At 29.0% G+C, this 23,735-nt stretch overlaps 2 protein-coding genes across 8 annotated transcripts in view; both read left to right on the forward strand.

The window, feature by feature from the left end:
- Nucleotides 1-1,200: 1,200 nt before the first annotated feature.
- On the forward strand, nt 1,201-7,473 carry LOC124950649 (synaptotagmin-1-like). 3 transcript variants are annotated; one of them, XM_047497621.1, is made up of 10 exons: nt 1,201-1,542; nt 2,878-3,044; nt 3,811-3,936; nt 4,399-4,487; nt 5,265-5,396; nt 5,530-5,727; nt 6,492-6,644; nt 6,774-6,894; nt 6,974-7,146; nt 7,241-7,473. In XM_047497621.1, exons 2-10 carry the CDS (start codon nt 2,903-2,905, stop codon nt 7,451-7,453), a joined length of 1,347 nt encoding a protein of 448 aa, XP_047353577.1. In that variant the 5' UTR covers nt 1,201-1,542; nt 2,878-2,902; the 3' UTR covers nt 7,454-7,473. The 3 variants fall into 3 exon arrangements, with proteins under 3 accessions (XP_047353577.1, XP_047353579.1, XP_047353578.1); XM_047497623.1 differs by lacking the exon at nt 1,201-1,542 and adding an exon at nt 1,549-1,805; XM_047497622.1 differs by lacking the exon at nt 1,201-1,542 and adding an exon at nt 1,549-1,801.
- Nucleotides 7,474-7,863: 390 nt separating this feature from the next.
- LOC124950647 overlaps nt 7,864-23,735 on the forward strand; it is a 120,969-nt gene continuing 105,097 nt past the window's right edge. For 3 of the 5 annotated variants that reach the window (XM_047497614.1, XM_047497617.1, XM_047497616.1), the window contains exon 1: nt 7,865-8,210. The gene's annotated coding sequence lies outside the window, so the exon portion shown is untranslated. Of the gene's footprint in view, nt 8,211-8,879; nt 9,089-23,735 lie in introns of those variants that run through there. The other 2 variants (XM_047497618.1, XM_047497615.1) reach the window with 2 other exon arrangements.

Here is a 23,735-nt window from a genome sequence, read left to right on the forward strand (position 1 = left end):
AAAAATGCGCATAACTGCATTCACTAAATTTTTATCTTTCTTTCTCTATTCTAACCCACGCGACTTTTACCGTCGTATTCAAACTTTAAAAATCAAAAAAAATTATGGAAAGCGTGGGTAGATACTAATCATTATCAAGAATTCAACGATCTCTCTCTCTCTCTCTTTCTCTCTGATTGTTGAGTAGACAAGATTAAATCAACGAATAAGAATTAAAAAGTGAAACGACCGAATACTTTAAATTGAATGCTTTCTCATTCGTAAACAATCAAACGTAAGATAAAAAAAAAAAGAAAAGAAAAACCACAGCGAATAGCATTCGTTAAATTATTAAAATTCAATCAGAAATGCAATGGTATTTCTCATCATTCTCATAAGAAAATAAAAAAAAAAAGGGACGAAAAGAAAAAAGAGAAAAAAACGGCTCAACTCCGTAGAAAAAGAAAGAAAAAAAAAAAAAAACCAGTGTAAGAAAAAAAAGAGAGATAAATAAGGAAGAAAAGAAGAAAATGAAAAGGAGAACGAAAAAAATATTTGCGACATTAAAACATTTAATAACGTCATTTAACTAACGTAAAAATTATTTTTTTTTTCAAACGTGAAAAAAAGTGAATACTAAAGCGACTATACTAGTTTTGCATTATCAGCGATAACACGTGGTTTCCTCGTTGGTTACACACGCATATACGCACGCGCGCGTGCGTACACGCATACATATATATATATATATATATATATATATATATATATATATATATATATGACATATAAAAACTACGCGTGGCATTGTTCTGGGTGCTGTTAGAACCATATATATATATATATATATATATATATACACCCACACATACACAGCATACACAGCATACATACATACATGCATACATATATACACACCCACGTACAAATGAAAATGACGCGTATAAACGACAAAAGTGTTACGTTCAATCGTTCCATATATATGTATGCGTTTATGTACGTATGTCTATATATACAGATAAAGACGGAAAAGGATAGATAGGCGCGAAGGTGCACGGAAGTTTGAAGAGGGGACCACACCAATGTAACTTGCAATACGTTTCTCTTTCTCTCTCTCTCTCTCTCTCTCTCTCTCTCTCTTTTTCTTTCTCTCTTTTCCCCTATCCGTAAATACGTACGGTACGTCGTGTTGTACGGTACACGTTGCATTTGTCTCTCCGTCTTATTTATTTCGTTGAGGAGGATCGACGAAGGACGTTCGTTCGACGTCGATCGATTCGTTCGTTTCGATTGGTCAAGTTACGACAACTCTTACGTCGTCACATTACACATACATATATATATATATACATATATGTGTGTTTATGTGTATGTGTATGTGTATGTATATACATACACATTTACATTTACATTTACGTATACCTAGTAGGACATATACATAAGCGTGTAGAGAAACTTTGTGTTCTTAGTAAATTCATCGATACATTGACGATTAAACGATAACGAACGAGTTCGTGTCAGCAGTCATCATGTTCTATTTTGTACGAGTGTTTCCTAAAGAAGGTAATCGACAAAGAAAAATAAAAGAAAAGAAAAAGAAAGAAAAAACGAAAAAGGAAAAGATCGATAAATAGATCGATCAATCGATCGATCATTTTCAAAAGAGAGTGACGAGTGATCATGGGACAAAGAAAAATAAATAATTAATGTTAAGAATCCGATCGCGGAAGTGGTTGAACGATAATGTTAGAACAGTGAAATGTCGCTTTGCTTTCGTTAAATTTTTATATAAGTGAAACGACGTGTGTGAAAATGGTGTTGAGTAGGTATATTCTAATATTTGAAATAATCTATGGAATATTTTTTGCCATGTAAATTCAAATACGCGAATAGTTCTTATTATTTTTCTTCTTCTTCTTCTTCTTTTTATTTTTTTTCTTCATTTTTCGTTATCTATTCGTTCTTAATTACGATGCAGGTGTGTCCATGCGGTTCGTGCCTGATTCATCGTTCTAAAAATATCATCGTTAGAAAACGTGGAAATCTTTGATGATTGTTCATCATTTAAAATATGATACATCAAGGAGAAGAAGGTAGAATCGATTTTATCGGATTCTTTATTTCTTTTTTTTTTTTTTTTTATTATTCTATTCGAATTCGTCAACGATATACGGATTATGAACACGAGTTCGCGAAGCTTTGGTGACACAAGTGTTTCTCACTTGTTGCCAATATTTCTGTGTTTCTGTTCTTCTTCTTCTTCTTCTTCTTCTTCTTCTTCTTTTCCTTTTTTTTCTTCTTCTTATTATTATTCTTTTTCTTCTTTTTTTGCGTTCCATCCTTCTTCTGTATGTATATGTATTTTTTAACTTACTCGTTAGAAATGCACCGTAACGTCTACGAGCGTGGGATTAAACTTACAAAACGTAACGTAGCTAGCCTTGAGATTGGCCAATTATATCCAATATACATATATATATATAAGAAAATATATATATATATATATTTTCTTTATCAGTCGAATATACGAGGACGCAAAGAAGAAAAAAGAAAAGAAAAAAAAGAATAAAGAGAGAAACGATAACGTGCTGGAAATAAAGTATGCATGAGTTATTTGTATTTCCTTTACTCGTTCTGAACAGTGAAACAATGATATATATATATATATATATATATTCATACGTATTATATGTATAATAACTCATCATATTATATAATGTTTTATAGTGTCTATTTTTTCTTTTAATTTGTTTCTCTTTTTTTTTTTTTTTTTTTTTTTTTTTTTTTTTTATAATACATTTATATCTGATAATTGTCGAAAGACGATAAAGAAGATAATAATGGAACGAAATAAAGTTTAGAAAAGTAGTATCCTTGATCTTGATTTCTGTATTAAAGGTCCTTGACCGGGCGATTGTAGTGAATGGTGGACACCGGATTATTTGGCCCATGGGGCCAAATTATATTCATCATCATTATTGCAACGGTTGTCCTCTTTGTCTTACTTATCGTCGCCTGCTTCTTAACACCTGGTTGCATCGGTTACGAGTGTACAAGAAAACGCAGTAAGCTATTATTTATATATATCTATATATGTATACATATAAAAATAATATTATAATAATACACTAATAAAAAAAGTTATAGTTTTATTATATTAGTTTTATTATATTATTATATATTACTATAATAATAATTATGATATTTGTATATATATATATATATACAATATTTAAATTAATACAATAAATATTATGTGTTATTTATATACAATATACACAATGTTTAAATTTATGTGATAAATATTATGTATTATTTATATATAATATATATAATATATATACGTAAATTTTCAATATAATATATATACTTGCTATTTATCTTTTACACATTTAATAAGTTTTATATATGTACCTATACATCATTACGTCGATCGATCGAGCTACTTACTAATAATTTCGAAATATTTACAAGGAAATGACTTATGATAAAGTCGAGACAAAGTCAATTACGCCTTCGTTTTTACGCGGGACGAATAAGTAACGTAAAAACGTCATCGTTATACTCTTCGTTTCCTCTCAATGATTACGTAATTAACTATGCGAATCGACAAGTATGTAACTATAATATGTAGCATATTACTTTGCATATTTTACAATTTGTTATAACAATAATGAAGTTTATTATACTATTATATCGCATATTTATTTAATATTTTATATATTCTATAATAAATAACAAGGGTGTATCTAATCGGAAATGAACGAATAGATCTTTTTTTTGTTTTTATTATGATTATTATTATTTTTTTTTTTTTTTTTTTTTTTCTAGAAAAAGAATCTACGAATATTCTGTCACGAATGAAAGAAGGAAGTAACGACAATGTCAAGTTGAACGATGTAAGTTACAGATCTTGGAGATTGGGAAGCCTTTACGAAAATGGTAACAACGGCAATGGTACGATATCATTTTTCTTTTCTTTATACATGTGTGTGTGTGTGTGTGCGTATATATATATTTAATATATTAACTCTAGTTGTGCCTGTCGTATATAGGACACCTCAGATCAACTTTGAGCTCAATTAAAACAATTTGCGCATTATATGATTCGTGAATCTTTTTTATAATGACAGAATTGAAAATGCATTTTTAAATCTATTGATTATTATTTCTGAGATTTCAAAGAATACACAGTATTTTCTTGGAGTCAAAATTATTCATCATGTATAAATGGTAGCTGTTTAAAAAGTCTATGGTGTAACTAATCCCAAGCGCACAATTTGAAATTATCTTAAGGTGTGCACGACTAGGGTTAATTCTAATAATAAGGAAATTTTTGTTAAAAAAAAGAAAAATAAAAAAAAAAAAAAGAAAGAAAACAAACAAAAACAATAGAATATATGTTATTTATGAATACAGGAACGATCAGCGAAAACGTAGAATTTCAAAGGAACTCGGTTAATTCGACTTGTGGCCAATTCGAAAGCATCGATACATCATCAACTTTGGTAAATCAAATTGAAATTTGATTTTTATCGTTTTGTATAAAGGAAAATGTTTCAGAACGTTATGATTATAACATTGAGATATGATTTCGGTAGATTAAAAAATAAGAAAAATGATTTTTTTTTTATAAACAAACGATTTCGTATTCCCATTACGATCTCGTTTTTTAAGAATATAATCGAATTTCTATATTTCGATTGTTCATTCGATAAACCGATGTTTTTCGTTCGAACGAACAATTTTTCGAATAAATGGATCGATCGGACTCAAAACCGATAGATTTTTATCTACGAGGATAAAGCCTGACAGTTACTAATGCGAGTTAGTTCGCAGTACAGCAAACTTTAGATAACGTTAAAATAAATATTCCGACAATGTGTTGTTATTGGGACTTGTCAATATATTGGGATAATAAACAGGTAACTTTGAACAAGTCGAAATCTGCAATGATAAAAATGGTTGTAGAAGTTTGTATTAGAGACAAGGTTAGTAATTTTGAGTAATTTTTCTAAAGGCAAAGTTGTAAACGATCGATACAAAAACTTGTTTTCCATCTTCGAAACAAGTACATATCGGGGGAAAATTTTATGTTTTTATGAACTATTTTTTTTTCTTTTTTTTTTTGTTTTTTTTTTTACTTTAGTATGCCGAATTAAATCATTGAAGCATCAATCTGAAACATCCTTTATAGAAAACTTTGTTCACGATATCAGTTTTTTTTTTTTTTTTTTTTTTTTTTAATAAATAAATAATTATTCTTCATTTTATTTTATTCGCAGAATTTGATTCAAATCGAAAAACGGAAGAACGAAAAAAAGGAAAAGGAATTTCCGACTGAATTGACTTTGAGTTTGCAATATTTTCCTCCTTGCGACGAAACTATTACGGGAAAATTCGTAGTCGGCATCGAGGTATCGAATTGAAATTATCTCGTTTCTTTCTCTTATAAAAATAATAATTATTCGAATGCATTTGGATATCCATTTTATTTATTTGTTTTTTTCTTTTTTTTTTTTTTTTTTTTTTTTTATTTTCCTTTCATAGGCGCTATCCAGCCTTCCACCGAAACAATACAATTGCACGATCGAGCCTTACGTGGCTTTAAATATTGTGAAACAATCGTGGAGTCACAGGAAACAAATGAAATTGCATAGTTTCAGAACGAGAGGCATCAGACATACGGTCAATCCGATTTACAGGGAAACTTTTGTGGTGGCCAATGCAAAACCTCATGAAGTTAAGGTATACACTCGGTTTTATCGTTCTTCTCTTTTACTTTTTTTTTTTCCTTTTTTTGAAGCGTTTAATAGGTACACACATCCTGTCATAATGCGTTACGTTCTAAGTGTGTCGTGAAAAAAAGAGACAGAAGAAGTGAGGAAAAGAGATAGGGAAAGAAAGAGAGAGAGAGAGAGAGAGAGAGAGAGAGAGAGAGAGAGAGAGAGAGAGATAAGCTAGTGTTAGAGTAGTATAATCCTTTTGTAGGTAACGTACACGTATAAGATATTTTTTACTTTTCTTTTTTTCGTACGTAATACCAATGACAAAGTTCGTTTGGTATTCCAAAGAGAAATAAGAGCCATTAAAAAGAACAGACTTTCGTTATGAAGAGCCGTTTAAACTCGTTGAAAAAGTTATTACCTTGGTTAAGCTTTACGTAAATATGTTAACTCGAAATGTATTCGAATAATTTTGTTGTCAATGAAATCGAGCCCGTGCTTTTGCATTACATATTGCTACGCAAATATCGCTCGTTTCGATGACTCCGGAAAATGATTCGATTACACTCGACTGTATAACTGGTTGCCAATTGCAAACGCCGCTTTTTTTATGCTCCCTTCTACTTTCATTACGGATCGAAGTTTAATTATTTATCGCTTTTTTTTTTAATCGTATTTTTTTCCTCTTTTTTCTTTCTTTTTATTTTTTTTTCATTTCTCTTTCTTTCTTTTTTTCTTTTTTCTTTTTTTTTATTTTATTCTTTTAATTATATTTCTTTCACATAGGAATGGGCATTAGACATAGCGGCGTACGATCACGATAGGTACGCCAATCACACTGAATTGTGTTCATTGAAAGTGGCAATCAAGGATGTTAAGATAATATTTAAAAGTCCCGAGAAGCATATGTTCAATTATAGAATGAAACCATCCTATCAGGTATAAATCGCAATTACTATTTCATAATTTTTTTTGTTTTTCTTTTTTCCTTGTTTTTTTTTTTTTTTTTTTTTTTTTTTTTAATTATCTATCAAATTTTCAATATCCATTATAATTTGATATTCTCAGGAATTCGGCAAAATTTTATTAGGTGTAAGTTATTTGCCAACGGCGCAGAGATTAACGATTAACATAATGGAATTGCGGAACATTAAAGTTCTCAAATTCGTACCCAGTTTAAATGAATTTTGTAAGTTATAATTCTCGTACATTTCAACTTAAAACTTTTTAAATGTCGAACGAGAAATTCTATCTTATACGCTTTTCAGATCCGTATGTAAGAGTGCTGATGTTGAATGGAAAGACGGGAAAGAAAATGAAAAAGAGAAAAACGAGAACGCTTCACGCCTGCGCTCAACCGGAATTCAATGAGACGTTGACATTCGATGTGACATATGATCAATTGGATACCGTACAATTTTTAATTGTATTATGCAGTAGGGCACGTATAATTGTTTATCTTAAAACGTTTTCAACGAAAGGAGAACGGAGAACGTGGAAGTATGTTAAACGAGATCAATTTTTTTTTTTTTTAGGTTTCGTTGAAAAATATCGAACCTACGAGTTGCAACGAGCATCAGAGTGACAGCGAGGACTCTTCGGTAAATTCGTTTAAAAAGACCGAAGACATTTTTATCGGTAAAGTAGCTCTTGGAAAGGGAGTCAGAGGTTCTATGGAAAGATTACATTGGTTTTTGATTTTACAAAGTCCGCGTAAACTAGTCAACATTTGGCATACTTTAAAATAAAGACAATATTATTATTATTATTATTATTATTATTATTATTATTATTATTATACATTTTATTTTTATGAAACATTAAAACATCGAATAGAGTAGAATAGAATAAGATTAACATTGAAAAATAATATTTATATACGATAATTTATTATTAGTTATATAAGAGAACGCACATACGTGCAAGACACACATACACGTATTTGTCAATATCCAAAGATTAAAATAAAAATTACATACCGGTCAAATAATCCTAATAAATTAAGAATAATGATCGTAAGGGGAAGAAAAAAAAATTCAAATTTGGCGCCGACGAGAGAGATAAGAGCAGATAGTTCATGCTCCGTCGGATAAAAGGTGATGGCGCATCATTCGTAATGTCAATTCTACCGACAGAGGGCAACAACGACGCGTTGCGGCTCGCGTTGCCAGTTGGCTCGGCGACGGCGCGACGGATGGTCGTTTTTTCCGTTCAGACTAGCGGGCTTTAGTCTGTTTTGTGACTCAGTGAGAGAGTGTGTGCTGTCGTGTGTTCGATCTTTTTTCTTCCTCGTCGTCGTCGTCGTTATTGTCGTCCTTGTCCGTAATAATCGTCGATTTAGTAATCATTGACTTCTTTCTTTCTACATTATTGCGAAAATTTTTTCCTCGTCGTTATTCTCATTGGCATCTTTATCATCCCACCTGGTGGTACACGCAAGGACACACCTGTGCACCCCGGATTCCGGCGATTTCTGCCGACAGAGCGTGCGTCGAGAATCGAATCGTAAGTATAAACGCACTCATACAGTCTCAGTTAATTGGAATAAACGTATCTCTCTCTCTCTCTCTCTCTCTCTCTTACCCTTCCTCACTTCTCACTTCTCCTCTCTCTCTTTCTCTCTCTCTCTCTCACTCTCTTCCCCTCTCTCTCTCTTAACAGCGACCGTTACGTTGGAAACGTAACCTCGAAAGTCCCGCCTTCTCGTTTTCCCCCTCCCCCTTTTGTTTTTCAAATTTCCTATGACTGTTAGTGGCGAAATTACTTTTATAAATATGGGTATACGCGATATTCGACGAAAATTTCTTATATTCTATTTTGTATTTTATTTTATTTCCTTTTATTATTTTTTTGTGTCCAGTTTATTATTTGCACGTAGTCAACCAATCGTGTACCGGACAGACATCTTTCTTTCTTCTTTTGTTTTCTCGAGAATCGAGTAAGCGGGCCGCGCATTCTTCTTTAGTCTTTTTCAAAGCGACCAATCAAAAGTGACAGGATCGTGTCCGATGGCTGTCGTTCGTTAGCATCTCTTTCCAGTTCATTTCTCCTATTGAATATCGACAGAATAGTATCTCTTCTTTCTCTCTCTCTTTCTCTTTCCCCCTCTCTATTCACTCTTTTTCTATTGTTCAAACTCCTCGTGATTTCGTCGATCATATTCCGTCATTCGATTATTTATTATTCGGGATCATTTTGTACGATGTTAATACTCGATACGATTATACGACGATGTGTACGATGTTCAATATAAACAAATGTTTCGTGAGTTTTCTCAATCGTCTGTCGGAAACTTGAATGATTTCGAAGTAATTGTTATCAAGAAAGATATTAGATACGATCTCGAAAGGATGACGACGTTCGGTCATATAGTTAAAAAAAAGGTGAGTCAACATGATCAACGAAAGTTATTTTCTTTTTTCTTTACTCTGTCACTTTTCGTAGAATCGAGCGGCAATTTTAAATTTGTAACTCGTGAAAATGCGCGTTATCAAAGTGTCTCGAGAATTTTTTCTTTTTTTTTAGGTTAAGTTGTTTCGTTAAATAAAAGGGGTATATTTCTTAGTCTGTATGCTTGATATTTTTTATGTTAGCCGGAGTACGTACATATAATATATATATATATATATATATATATATATATATATATATTTGTATGTATATATATACGTACGTATGTAACCATGTGTGTATGATGTATGTATACATTAGAAACGAATTCTTTCTATTTAAGAAATTGTAAACTATAGGTTATCGCGAACAAAGTTTTTATATTTTGTTCTTTTCTTTTATTATTTTTTTTTTTTTTTAATATAATTTTTCACTAAATATTATTACAAATGAAAGTGGATGTGAAAGGTACGTTTGTAAAATAGCTTTTACAAAACGTTTTTCCTCATCTGTCGAATTTCAAAATGCCCGTGATGCCTAAGATTATGCTGAATTCTCATTGGCTACGTTGTTCGACTCGTTTGTCAAGTCGCTGTAAGAAAAGAAAAAGTAAAAAAGAAAAGAAAGAATATATGTGTAGTAAGTGCATGTGTGTGCCCCGACTACCTGTAGTCGATTCTAGACGCGCAAGTTCTGAACGTTCGAAAAATACGTACGAACACCCCGTCACATTTCTTCATATCTGTTTAATTCGAATGAAAGTAAATTTATTATTCGTGTTAAGGAAGTTTTCTTAATGAACTATATCTTGAAAGAGTAAGAAGGAAAAAAAAACGTAAAAGGAAGAATCCTCCCTCACTCTCAACTTTTCAGAGATTACGTGTATTTAGAAAACTAGAAAAAAAAAAAAAAGACAATAAAAGATCGATTTTTCAAAAATATTTATATTAGATAGCATTGCGTATATACCATTAAAAATATTCTCTATGAGAATTTCATCCGAAAGATATGGAAAATTTGAACTAAGTTAAGTTAATTTAAATGTTGATCCCTGGCCAAGTTTAAATATTTTATATCTACATAATATTGTATAACCTCTAAACATTTTAGCCATGTATAATCTTATAATAAAATGGTTTTCGTTTCTTAAATTAATTTTTCTTAAGTCATCACGAATTTCGAAAATTTGATGAATATATATTATAACGTGATTAACGCTAAATTATCTTTTAAATTTTTTTCATGGCCACGAGAGAGAGAGAGAGAGAGAGAGAGAGAGAGAGAGAGAGAGAGAGAGAGAGAGAGAGATATTCCTTTCCGTGAATATTAATCCTTAAGTTTTGTCGATTTCTGGCGCGAAATTCAAATCGTTCGTAAGGAAAAGTGAAAGTATTTTATATAAATATATATATGTGTATACGTATATACTTACTATATATATATATTTGTTATATAATCCTTAATATTTGTTTTGTGTAGATATTTAATAGGTATATAATTCCTTTCTCGATCTCGAGAGTCAATTGTTTCATAAAATCTTTTTTATGAATTCTGCCGACGTATTATAGACTCAAGGACTCTCTATCCTCTCCATTCTACTCCTCTCTCGCTTCTTCTTTTTTTTTTTCTTTCTTTTTCTCTTTTTTTTTTTTTTTTTTTTTTTTTTTTTTTTTTTTTTTTTTTTTTTTTTTGGAATCCATCGTGCACTGAGGTTAGAAGAGAGTGGCGTTAGCGCAAAATCGAGGACTTAACCGGGTTTGTGAAAGGCTATTAAGCCGCGTGTTGTGTTGTTGCGGTACGCGTCTAGACGATTCGTCTGTTAAAGAACTGTGGTTTTCGTTGCACGTTCGACGAATGTGCGCTTCGAACGTTGATAGGTTAGAAACCGAGATATATATATAGATAGATAGATAGATAGATAGATAGATAGATAGATAGATAAATGGAATAGATACACATTGTGAGGGTGAAAAAGAAATATCTCATTCTTTTATGATGGAAACAATTCTATTTTGACGTTGACAAATATCATCGTATATCGTATTCTCTTGAAAATTTAGAAATACGCTCTAATAATTCTTGTACTTTTCAAGATATATGAATTAATTTTCTTTATGATTTTTTTTTCTTTCCTTTTCTTTTTTTACAGAAAAAAATTATGTAATCCAAATATTAATTATATTGTTATAGAAAATATTAATTAAATTGATATTTGATATATTATATTAAAATATAGAATTTTGTGTGTGTGTGTGTGTGTGTGTGTGTGTGTGTGTGTGTGTGTGTGTGTGTGTGTGTGTATGTATTAATATCAATTTAACTAATATTCTTATAATTTATTATTTCTTAATTAACATAGAACATCAAATTGATATTTAATATCAATTAAAATTAACTTAATAACAATATAATATATTACAGTATAATAACATCAATATTAATTTGATTTTATCTTAATAGTATAGATAAATTAATTATAACATTATTAGTCATAACGTCTCTGTATTAATAAAAAAAAATAAATAAATAAATAAATAAATAAATAAAAAAAAAAAACGAGTTTTTTTTTTTTTTTTTTTTTTTTTTGTTTTTTTTTTTTGTTTTGTTTTACGAAGAAGATAAAACAAACTGGATAATAATGATAAGAAAAAGCTTTCTTTTCTTTCTTGTTCGTTTTTTCTTTTTCTTTTTTTTCCATTTTCTGAGTGATATCTCATGTTTCTGCATAAGACGAAAGACGAATAAGATTAATATAATAAGAACGGACGTATATGCATCCATACATACATACATTCATACATATATATATATATATATACATAGGCATATATATATATATATACATACACGCGTATTGGTCAGGGAAAGTGGCAAGCACGCTTATCGAGCGGCATGCGCGAAGGCAGTGGTTTTAGCTACGTGCTTCGTTAATGCGGTACGCCCGACTAGAGCGTCTGCCTTAGCTCGGAATACTAATGTCGAGACGAGTAAGTACATCTCCTACGAGTTGTAAAAGATAAATTTAGCCTATGGGGATACATAGAAAAGGTGAAATATTCTTACCGAAGGATAGGTAGAACCTTAATACGATCCCTTGGCAATTCTCTTTAATGACACATGAGAGAAAATCTTTGATATCATTTATTATACTAATTGACTTCTACGATATAATAATACACGTGAGAAAGAGATCTGTAATAATGTTTTACGATACTTTAATGGAGTTAATATCGCGATAATATAATTAGATATATATGGGATAGATAAATAGGACGAGGTAGTATATCTCGTGCGATTCGAATCGTTAATATGATTTTTATGAAATTGTTTATTATTTTCTTTCTTTGTTTTTCTTTTTCTTTTCTTTTTCTTTTTTTTTTTTTTTTTTTTGTTTCTTTTCTTTTCTCTTTTTCTTTATCAACTCTCTCTTGCGTGCGTATAATTTATCATAGAGAAAAAGGAATCTATTATAATAATAGCATTAGAAAAGATATTTCAAATTACCGTTTCAGGTTATCGTTTACATAGATATTTATATTAATTAATGAATTAAGCGATCAGGATAAATAAGTGACGAAAAATATTTTGTGTTAATCGAAATTTTAATATTCTATTAAATAAAAATCTATTAAAATCTATTAATATAGATTTTTATACATATGTACATTTTTATATACGTCTATAATTTATTATATATTACTATATATATTATTCTATTATTAATATATATTATATGTATATATATTATAATAAATAATGTTTGTACGATTGATAATAGAATAGAAATGTTGATTATAATTTTTATGAAAATCATTTATTAACTTTGAAACACTTAGTTTATGAATCAAGAATAGCGAATATTAAAAAGAATGTTTCGAATTGTCGTCCAGTTGGTCGCATACATATGTGTAGATAAATATGTATGTGATATATGAGACAGTTCAAGAAAAAGAAAAAAAGATGAAAAAGCATATCCATAGAGAAGGAAATATTGTATTGTTAATTTCCATTAGTAAATTTCCATTCTAATAAACTCCGAAAGACATTGTTAATGACTACGCAGGTGTGTTGCGTGTTAACAAAGTAATATATTGCATTTGAACGACAGTTATAGGAAAGAGTTAGGGATGACATTAGAACGAAGTCTATAAAGACTCTCGAAAATGTGTGGTGGTGTATTATAGACGAGCGCATATGGTACCGCAGATGCGTTCGATCCGAGTCAAAGGGTGGGGTGGTGAGGGCTTTTTATTTCTCTTTTTCTTCTTTTTGCAACTCGAGTGCAAAATGTGCATGTGTGCATGTTAATCCGTGTCAATTGACTACGAGAAGAGAAGTATGGCGTGTTAGTAGAACGAACAGTTCGCTTGATTCAATCGTTTTGAACTTTTTAATCGGTACACATTTTCAAACTTGATACACGCGATATTCGTGTAACCACACTACTACACTACTACTAACTACTACACTACTACTACTACTACTACTACTGTCAGTACTAGTATTCATCGAGTTTCAGCGACTAAAAATAATCGTGCGAAGATTTGAAATGAGAAGGAAGGAAGGAAGGAAGGAAGGCTGGAGAAAGGTAGAAGGGAGGAAGAGAGAGAAAATAAGAAAGAAAAAAAGAAAAAGGAAAAGAGAAATAAACACGTGTCATTTATACGCGTCGAAAGTTCACTGAAAGTTTACAGGACGGAGTCACTTTGTTGTCATTGAATGTACGCTAGTTAACTGAAAGATAGCACGAGGGTGTCACTTAAGTGCTAGTAGTATATATGTGTGTGTGTGGATATGTATATACACATACATATATATATATATATATACATCATATATATATATACACATATACATATATATACATACTCTATGTCTATCTCTCTGTCTCTTTCTCTTTCTCTTGGATGCTCATTCGTAATTAGCGTCAATAGGAGCCGTCGTGCTTGGTTATTATCATCTATCTACTATCAGCTAGGTAATTTGATCGCTGGTAGTCTACCGGTAAGATAATATTCTCGTTTGTCGCACCGTTCTGTGTTAACAGAGGAGGAGGTGGAGGAGAAGGAGGAAGAGGAGTATCGTTCGATAAATCAAACCTGTTAGTATACCCTTATCCAATAAGACTATCTGTTATTTTACTTCTTGTACTTCATTCAATTTACTTCTTTAAATTCTTTATATAAGAAGGAGATGATGATGAGTTATGGTACGTGATAGTAATAAAATCTTTCCAAACGTTTTATGTATTTGTTATATACGAAAAAATATGTGGCTTGCGAATATGGAGACAATTTTTTTTTTTTTTTTTTGCACATTAAAAATCTTTTTCTTTTCTCTCTTTTTTTATATTTATATATAATATATACTCTATGTGTATGTATATATATATATATATGTGTATGTGTTTGTGTACTATATCTTTTCAGATCATTAACACTGTCAGTCTATTAAAACTTTTTATAGCAACTTCTAACGCTTTGAATATTTCGAGGATTTCTTCTATATACACTTTTTTCTTGTATTTATATATATATATATATATTTTTTTTTTTTTTTTTTTTATATTATTTTTAATTAGAGGATTTCTATGAGTTTTCTCAGTGTTCATAGAAGCCCACTTCTTTTACTACTAAAATCAAATATTTGTTTGTTTGTATATTTGTTTAGTTTATACTCTCTAAGTAGATAAAGACTTCATTAACAATCGGTCTTTTCAATGTTTTTGGGTCATACAGTTTTCTGATTCTAATCTTTTGAAATGTGAAAAAGATGAAGAAGAAAACTTTTTTTTATTTATTACATTAGGAGAAGTATATACTTTTCTTTCATTACTTATATGTTATATATAATATAAATATTATATAGTAAAAAAAAAAAAAAAAATAATCTACGTATATGTACGATTATAATCATTCGAACGTGAACATCCCGGAAACTTAGCGGTAGAATTTCGATAAAGACAATGTTCAAAGCGTAACAACGAATTATTTGCTTCGATAAATCGTTAGATAACAACAACGGAGTTAAGTCACAAAGCAATAGATACAGTTAAGAACAATCTATTACTATCTTTGTGGTAGAGTTTTGCGCTTTGCGCGTGTGTGTGTGTGTGTATGTGTGTATGTGTAGAGTGAAAGAGAGAGAGAAAATTTGATGACGTGCTTCGGCAGATCTTGGCTTGTATAATGATAACTATAAATCGAAATACCACGTCTGCATTTCCATGGAAATTTCGTGGAAAATCGTTTCAGTGGCAAAATATAACAAAGGAAATAGGTTCGAAAGCTACAGCTCGAAGACTCCTAGTAATGAGGAAAAACAAATTCGGCCGTTGGATGGATCTGTCCAAATTAAAAGCTTCTGGATAATGTCCAAACGGAAAGCAAACTTCAATTCCCTATCTAGCTACCTCCCTATTTCTCTCTTTTTCTCTTTTCCCCAATTCCTCTCCTCTCTCTTTCTTCCTCGCTCCTTTACTCTACCGATCTTTGTATCGCCATCCTTTGAAAATGCTTTTACTCAAAAGTTCGACTAAAATCAAATAGTTTTATATATATATATATACAGACACACACACATTTTTATAGGGTGTGTTTATATATGTATATGTATATATACTTTTTACTTCTATTTTTATTCTTTTTTTTTATTTTATTTTTCTTTTTTTTTTTCTTTTTTTATCTTTTTATTTATTATCGATTTCGTTATACATGCATATATCGACATAGCCATTCTTAAAACCCACGTCGTTTCGAGACTCGTTCGTTCGATCATTCTTATGCAAATTAAATTTTTGTACGACTCTTTAACTACCACGCTGAATGACTGAGATAGGAAGAAGAAGAAGAAGAAGAAGAAGAAAAAAAAATAACGAAATGTGTGTTGGATATTATTCGAGTGGGCATTATGCATGGGAAAATTTCCGGGTGCAAGTTATCTAGATTTCTTTAATGGGTTACACCTAGACGGTTTTCAAAAAGAAAGGCCGATTTTTTTTTTTTTTTTTTTTTTTTTTTTTAAGCATGTAATTTATATTACCAATGAAATACCATTGAATAGTATATTTTGAGGAATATTTTTCTATAGAAAAAAAAAAAATTAAAGTAATCTGTTATCTTCTTGGTTTTATCGATGTCGAGTCAATTAGAGTCATTTCGTTACGTTATTATAAAAAATGAAAATGAGAATGAAAAGGAGAAATCCTTAAAGTATATTTAAAAAAAAAAAAAAAAAAAAAAAAAAGGAGAGAAACTACGATTCTTTAAAATAATTTCCTTATTAAAAAGATTAAATAATGTTATGAGATATAATCGTATTGAAAAATTTATTCAAATCGGCTCAATAGTTTCTCAAAATATCATTGGCACCGATTTGAAGGACACAGCTTTGAGAAAACAACGTTTAAAGTTTAGAGTTTAGTATAAATATATAATGAAATTTCGAATTCGGCAATATTCGTATTTAAAAAGGATTTGTAACTTTGTCAAAGTTTAGAATTTTATGATAGGAATCTTCATAAAGAATATTCTTAAAGTATACAATACTATCGATTATGTATATAAAAAAGAAAAAAAAAATATATATATATATATTTTTTTGGAAGATCGATTATTTTGTTTGGAATTTTCTAAGGCGTATGCAATTATTTTAAATAAAGAATGATAGAAAATATGACGTATAAATTAAGTCCAATTTCGTACTCTTTCCGCGAGCGGACGAGAAGATTAATTATACTAATGTACCGGATGTACGATCGTTAACGATGAGTATACGAGCATAGGGCGTAACACGATAAAGACATTGAACCATTAATATCCGTTTTATTCTATTTTATTCTATTATATTATATTCTATTATATTTTATTTATATTTGTTTATTTTTCTTTTATTTTTTATTTTTTTTTCTTCCCCCCCCCTTTTTTTTTCTTTTTTTTTTTTTTTTTCTTAAATTACAATTTTATTTTCTATAACCTAAATTGGTTGTAATTGTTTTAAACGGCAAGTTCGAAAATAGAAACAGTGACACGTTCGAATGACGATCGAGCCGATCATTGTAGAAAGGTATTTAGGGGAGTACCTATTTCGAAAGATCTATTTCTGCAACAGTAGACAGTTAGAAGACGACCTCGCGAACTTATGGACACCCCTTTCCATGTTTTACCCAAGACCTTTTCCTATTATACCTATGTATCTATATGTATATATGTATATAAGTACATGTATAAGCACGAATTGGTGGTTAGAAGAGATTTGTGGTTAGACGAGCGAGAAGCATTGTTCTACAGTTGGCCATAATTGAAAACTTAATATTCCATAAGGGATAGAATGAACGTACGATATTAAATACATAATATATTGATCAAAAGATATTCATTGATTTCTATATATATTGCATTAATATTTTGAAACATTTTTAAATGTTATTTTTAAATAATATAGTCGATATTGATAATAAAATATTATTAACCAATGTAATATAAGTGAGATTATTAATACATCGATTGAGAAGAAAAAAATTGTCAATATTTTATAAATGAATGATCAATATTTGTGATAAATTCAGATTCAAAACTGACACTTAATTATTTATATTCATCAATTATATTACGCGATCTGATATTTTATTGTAATTACTTAAACCTCTATGGGCCGAATTTTTCTTTTAAATCCAAAAAAATTAAATTAAGATTTATGCGCAATCTCATGAAAAAAGCTATAATTATTTGGTAAAATCTCGATAAATTAAAATGTGACCTGAAAGTTACATGGGCCCATAGAGGGTTAACAAAATATTCATTTTAAAAAAAGAAAAAAATATGTATATATATATATATACTTTTTTTTTTTTTTTTTTTTTACGCTTTAAATAATAAAATGCAACGTTTTTTGGTGTCGTGGGTTTCTAGTCATTGTATTTGAGAATCGTTTTCTATAAAAAATCAACGAGGATTTCGAGAGACCGTAATTTCTCTCACAAAAGTTGCTTCTTTAGTACTCGTAAAAAGGTTTTTCAAAAAACATTTTCGATTGTAAACATTTTTTCGATTTGTCTGAATCTGAAAACTTCTTTTTGTATTTGTTGGAATCTTTGAATACGGAAGTGTTAAAATGCTATACCGTGTGTAAAAAGAAAAAAAAAAAAAAAAAAGGATCAGTTCGAATTTTAGTTTGAACTTTTATACATTTTATTTCCTTGGGAATAAAATTTCAGATCTTTTCTGTTATCTGTCCGTCATATTATTTTGGTATTTCATTTTTCTATTGTATTTTCAACAATTTATATATTTCTTTCTTCTTTGCTCAAATTTATCTATAGAAATATGCGTATATAATAATTAATTAAAAGTATAAAAATATGTTTTGTTGGAATTTAAAAGAAAACGTTTAATTGATAGATCGAATTCTATATTTAATATAATAACTAGAAATTGTAAGAATTATTCTCGGTCGGTAAACTCAAGTGCAAATCATTTTTCATCGTAACATCTTAACTTTTTTCCCATGGCTTTTATCTTTGACCCGTGAAAATAAGAACCTACATAGTAGAAAAAATAGAATACATCGTTGTAGTTGCCTCTATGTATACATCATGGCGAACTTTCCATTTGGTTCCGGTAAACTTGAAAATTACTCGTACCACGCACCGAACTTTCTCAGGCCATTACGTTAAATTCGAACTTCCGTTCTTCGTCTTTCTTCCTTTTATTTTTCCTCCTTCTCCTCCTCCTCCTCCTATTCTTCTTCTTATTCTTCTTATTCTTCTTCTTCATTTTTGCTTGGTAAGATCTTTCTGTCTTCCTCAAATCTTACTTGGATTAACCAAGGATTCTCCATAAAGATGTAGATGAGCTAGCTAGGATAATACTAACCCTCTGACACAAGAGAATCGTTCGCTTCTAGTATCTCCATATCGGATAACTAACAGTAATGTTCCTATTGTTAATGAAATTTACTAGCAATCTACATTGGGAATCTACGTTCACAGGATTTCCAAAGTCGTAAGACGGTTTAACTATTCTACTTAAGTTTTATCTGATCGTTTAACATCGAAGACAAATATTTCTCTCTCTCTCTCTTTCTCTCTCTCTCTGTCTCTCTTTTATCGAAGGTTACTTTAAGTTCTTGTTTTTTTCTTTTCTTTTCTTTCAAGTTTCGTTGAAAAAAAAAAGAAAAAAAAAGATAAATATAATCTTAAATTTTTATTACGATTATTGAATCGTTAAATGTACATCCAGTTTGTTATACAAAATGATACATATATATATATAATATTGAATGACTTTTGAAATTCATACATTCTCGTATAAAAATTGATTTCATTGTCAAAATTCTATCCCTTTTCAATGTAAACCAATAGATTTAGACGAAAAACGATTTATTTAATCTCATTGACAATATTTAATCTTGAATTTGTGAAGAGAATTTTCGATAATAGCGATATTGTTTCTAAAATATAATTTTATTACTAGGAATAATTACAAAAAATTTTATGTATCATTTAATTATTAATAATTTCGAAAGAAAAGAATGTAATTTCTTTCTATTGAATAATTATCCAACTTATTAGAACTAATAATAATTCATACGTTTTATATAAAATTAGAACATTATTTATGATTCTACTCATCATCACACTGTATATAAGATAATTGGTAGGTGGTCCCCCCATTAGTTGAATGCATTCATATCTGATTCCGTTAGCGCTCCAATAGTTTATCGATAGGTACATACGTCGATGTCTCGAAACTGAAATTTGAGCATGTTGGTGGTACATAACTAGGTCATAGAACAGGTCGGTGAGAATGCAGTTTTAGATGTAGGTAGTGCTTCTATATAATCTATGAACGTTCAAGTATTCCTTCGTAGTAGTTTTCCCTATTCTTTGTTCTCTATAGAATGTGACATAAGAATGAAGAAACGTTAACGTCTAATAATAAAACGGTATGAATATTTTCTTTTTCTCTCTCTTTTTTTTTTTTTTTTCTCCTTTTTCGATGCATATAAAAAAATAAATGAACGCACGAACGTATATTGTATACGCGTTCAACAATGGATTTGCAGGCGTTAATTGTACATACTAAAGTTTTAATTAATTAAATTTAATTGCAGGGGGCGGTTTTATTCGCTATAACATTAATATATCTCATTAGTTTTTAATGAAATATAATATTAATTGTTAAAAAAATGTTTATGAGTATGAAATCTGAAAGAGATTTATGTACATTGTACGTTGAATTTTTTAATTAATTGAAAGAAATCATTTCTTTTTCTTTTTTTTCTTTCTTTCTTTCTTTCTTTTTTCTTTCTTTCTTTTTTTTTTATTTTTTTTTTTTATTTTTTTTATTTTTTTTTTTAAATATAAGTTCATAATATTATTTTAATCGAAGTTAATATAAATTGTTCAGAAAAATAATATTTATAATTTTAGTATGAAATCTGAAAGAGATTTATACTTATCGATTGTATATACTAAATTTCATATTTTATTAAAATTGATAAATAATTTTTTTCTTTTTTGCTTTTTCTTCATATTTATAAAAAATTTATTTAATCGTAGAATTTCTGAAAGGAATCTGATAAATAATCCATCGGAAAAGTATAAAACGTGAATTGCTAAAAAAAAAAAAAAAAAAAAAAAAAAAGAAGAAGTATGATATTTACGATTTAATTATGATATCTGAAAAAGATTTACAGAGATCGGTTGGTGTATATCAAAATTTCAAATTTAATTAACATATATAAATAATTTTTTTTCTCCTTCTTTCATAATAACATTAGTTCACATTATTACATCGATCAAAGCAAATGCAAAAGAAAAAAAAAATTGTTAAACGAGTAATATTAATAATTTCTCTAATTTTAATTATAAGACATATTGAAGTCCTTGAAATTGGCAGGTATCATAAATCTAGTGTTAAATGAAATGAATAAGCTTGTACGTGTGTATAAAGATTTTTATTAAATATTATTCTCCCATTCTCTCTCTTTCTCTTTCTTTTTCTCTTTCTCTTTCTCTTTCTCTTTCTCTTTCTCTTTCTCTTTCTCTTTCTCTTTCTCTTTCTGTAGAACGAAGAAAAAAATAACGAAGTATATACTTTTCTATCTTGTCGCCATAAAAGAGGAAGTTATTTCGTTGTAGAATTTTCGAAAGGAGCCTAGTAGTAAGTCGTCGGAGAGAAGTATCTACAACAACGTTCTACCTTTCTTCTTCTTAGCTAACTTTTCTTTTGCATAACCGGATATTTCGAGCGTAAATTAACATCGTACGGCTTTCAAAGCTGCTTTTCTTAGTCGTTTAATAATGCATTTCGTATATATACATAACTACGTATCTATACGGTCGATGGAATGTTTGTCTAAGTATAAAAAGTAGAACATCGTGGACTAGGATATCCATCTTGGATAAAATTATCTTTTTATAATAAATTCTTTTCTCGAAGGACGAATAGAATATAACGATATCCGTGTTTCCTTATTTTGCAAATAATTTATTATTATTATTGATTTATAAGGTTTTTATTTTATTCTTCATTGTCTAGTTTTTGTGTTCTGTTTGTAATTAAAAATCCATTACATTTATGGATATATAAAGTAATAACGTCCATTGTGTGTCGTTCACCCAAGCTAACATATTTTAATCTCATGTATATTACATACACGTGCTTCACGAACTTATGCAAAAACGATTATACAGTTACAAACTATAATTTTTTAATTTTAATTGTTTGTTTTTTTTTTTTTTTTTTTTTTTTTTTTTTTTTTTTTTGATTATTGTAAAATCTCAAATCTATTTGTATATTTTTTCAAGTCTATTTTCTTTGATTTCAGCGTAAAAAATTCTTTCAATAAATATTCATTCGTTTAAGATTCATTTATTTGTTATATTAATATATTTTATTGTAATTAATATTTTAAATTATTAAGATATTCATAAGAATAAAAATTGCGGATTATTTCAATATGTAAAGTGTGATAATAATTTTGATGTAAAGTTTTTTTCTTTTTAATCGTTTTATTTGTTTAAAATCTTTTATTTTTATAGTTAATTAATATATATTTTCTTTTTATATATAGTATTTTAAATTATTACAAAGAAAGAAAATTATTGTTAAGAAGTTAAATAGTTTTTATTTAAAAGAAAAAATTTCAAATTTCGCTAATTAATTTTATATACAAATATAAATTGTATAAATAGAGTTTATCAAATCGATCGGGGAGTCGTCGTCAAATAAGATTAATCTTTTTAGCATTTGGTTTCTTTTTCTTTCCTTCTTTCATTTATTTATTTATTTATTTATTAATTTTTTTTTTTTTTTTTTGTAATTGAACGAACCTTACTTTGTTCCAGTTTACATATTTTTCACTTATTTTTCTTTTCCTTTTTCTTCATTCATCTCTGTCTCTTCTTTGTTCTTTTTGTTATCCTTTTTAATTTATTTTTCAATTAATTTCATTCATCTGAAAGGATCCATTCCGTCGAAAAGACAGTTAAAAGGATAGACGTTTCTCTCTCTCTCTCTCTCTCTCTCTCTCTCTCTCTCTCTCTCTCTCTCTCTCTTTCTCTTTCCTTTCATTGCATCTCTTTGTAAATCGATTCGAATCACGAGTTCTCGGAAGCAATGAGTAAACTTTCGTGAGAGAATATCAAAGATCGTGGAGAAATGTTCTTCTTCCTCGTCCCTTCCGCTGCCCTTCCCCTATGTCTCCACAAGATTCTGTTCTTATAATTTCTTTTCGTTCTCATTTAAAAAAAGAAAAACGAAAAGAAAAAAAAAAGTAAGAATCTCGAGCGAATGTTTCGAAATACCGAACGAATAAGTTTTCTCAAAAAAAAAAAAAAAAAGAAAAAAGACGAGCTAAAACTTTGCGTGATATACATAGAAAATTCAAAAACAAGAAAGATTTACAATGGCGAATTTACGTATGGAAGGTTTACGAATATAGTCCTCTGCTTTCTGCACGACAATAATTTTTAAGATATATCCAACGGACGACAAACATTTGTATCGTGTAATAAATTTAATTCAATATCTGTCGGGTTATTTTTGAAATATAACATTTATATCTAGTTTCAAGACTATAGGTAAAAATGAATTTTAATCGGTGTATTTAAGATTTTGTCATTTTATAATCAGCGAACAGCTGATGCGAGACGATTATATATCGTAAATAATTGATTTATTTTAATACAAATATTAATATTTTTAAATCATACTGAGTTCTTCGTTCAATGTTAAATAAGTCAATGCGAAAGAAATAAAGGAAGTTTCATAGATGTGTTTTGCTAATATCTAAATAGATATATATTTGATTACGAATTCGACCTTTAGCGCTAAGCTTTTCCAATTAGAGCGATAAGTTCTCTGGAATTCTCTTCTTTTTCTTTTTTTTTTTTTTTTTTCCCCATTGATTATTTTTCACGGGGAAAGCAACTTTCTTCTTTACGCGCGACCTTCTTCTTTAATATCGGCTAATCGTCGTAAAGAAGAATTAGAAATTATCTAAGAAATTGTTTATCTTAAAAAAGATTCGTAGATTATATGCACGAAAGAAAAGTTCTCGCATTCCATTTCGTATGAATAATTTATATTATCCATTATATTCTACTTTATTTACTTATTTATTTATTTATTTATT

Source organism: Vespa velutina, chromosome 7 (assembly GCF_912470025.1).
Source record: "Vespa velutina chromosome 7, iVesVel2.1, whole genome shotgun sequence".
Lineage (NCBI taxonomy): Eukaryota > Metazoa > Arthropoda > Insecta > Hymenoptera > Vespidae > Vespa > Vespa velutina.

Excerpts from the sequence above, each read along its gene's own strand:
- LOC124950649 (XM_047497621.1), top strand. The coding sequence starts at position 2,903 with ATGGTGGACACCGGATTATTTGGCCCATGGGGCCAAATTATATTCATC. Across the intron at positions 4,488-5,264 it reads TCGATACATCATCAACTTTG|AATTTGATTCAAATCGAAAA; the intron begins GTAAATCAAATT and ends TTTTATTCGCAG. Across the intron at positions 6,895-6,973 it reads ACCCAGTTTAAATGAATTTT|ATCCGTATGTAAGAGTGCTG; the intron begins GTAAGTTATAAT and ends TACGCTTTTCAG.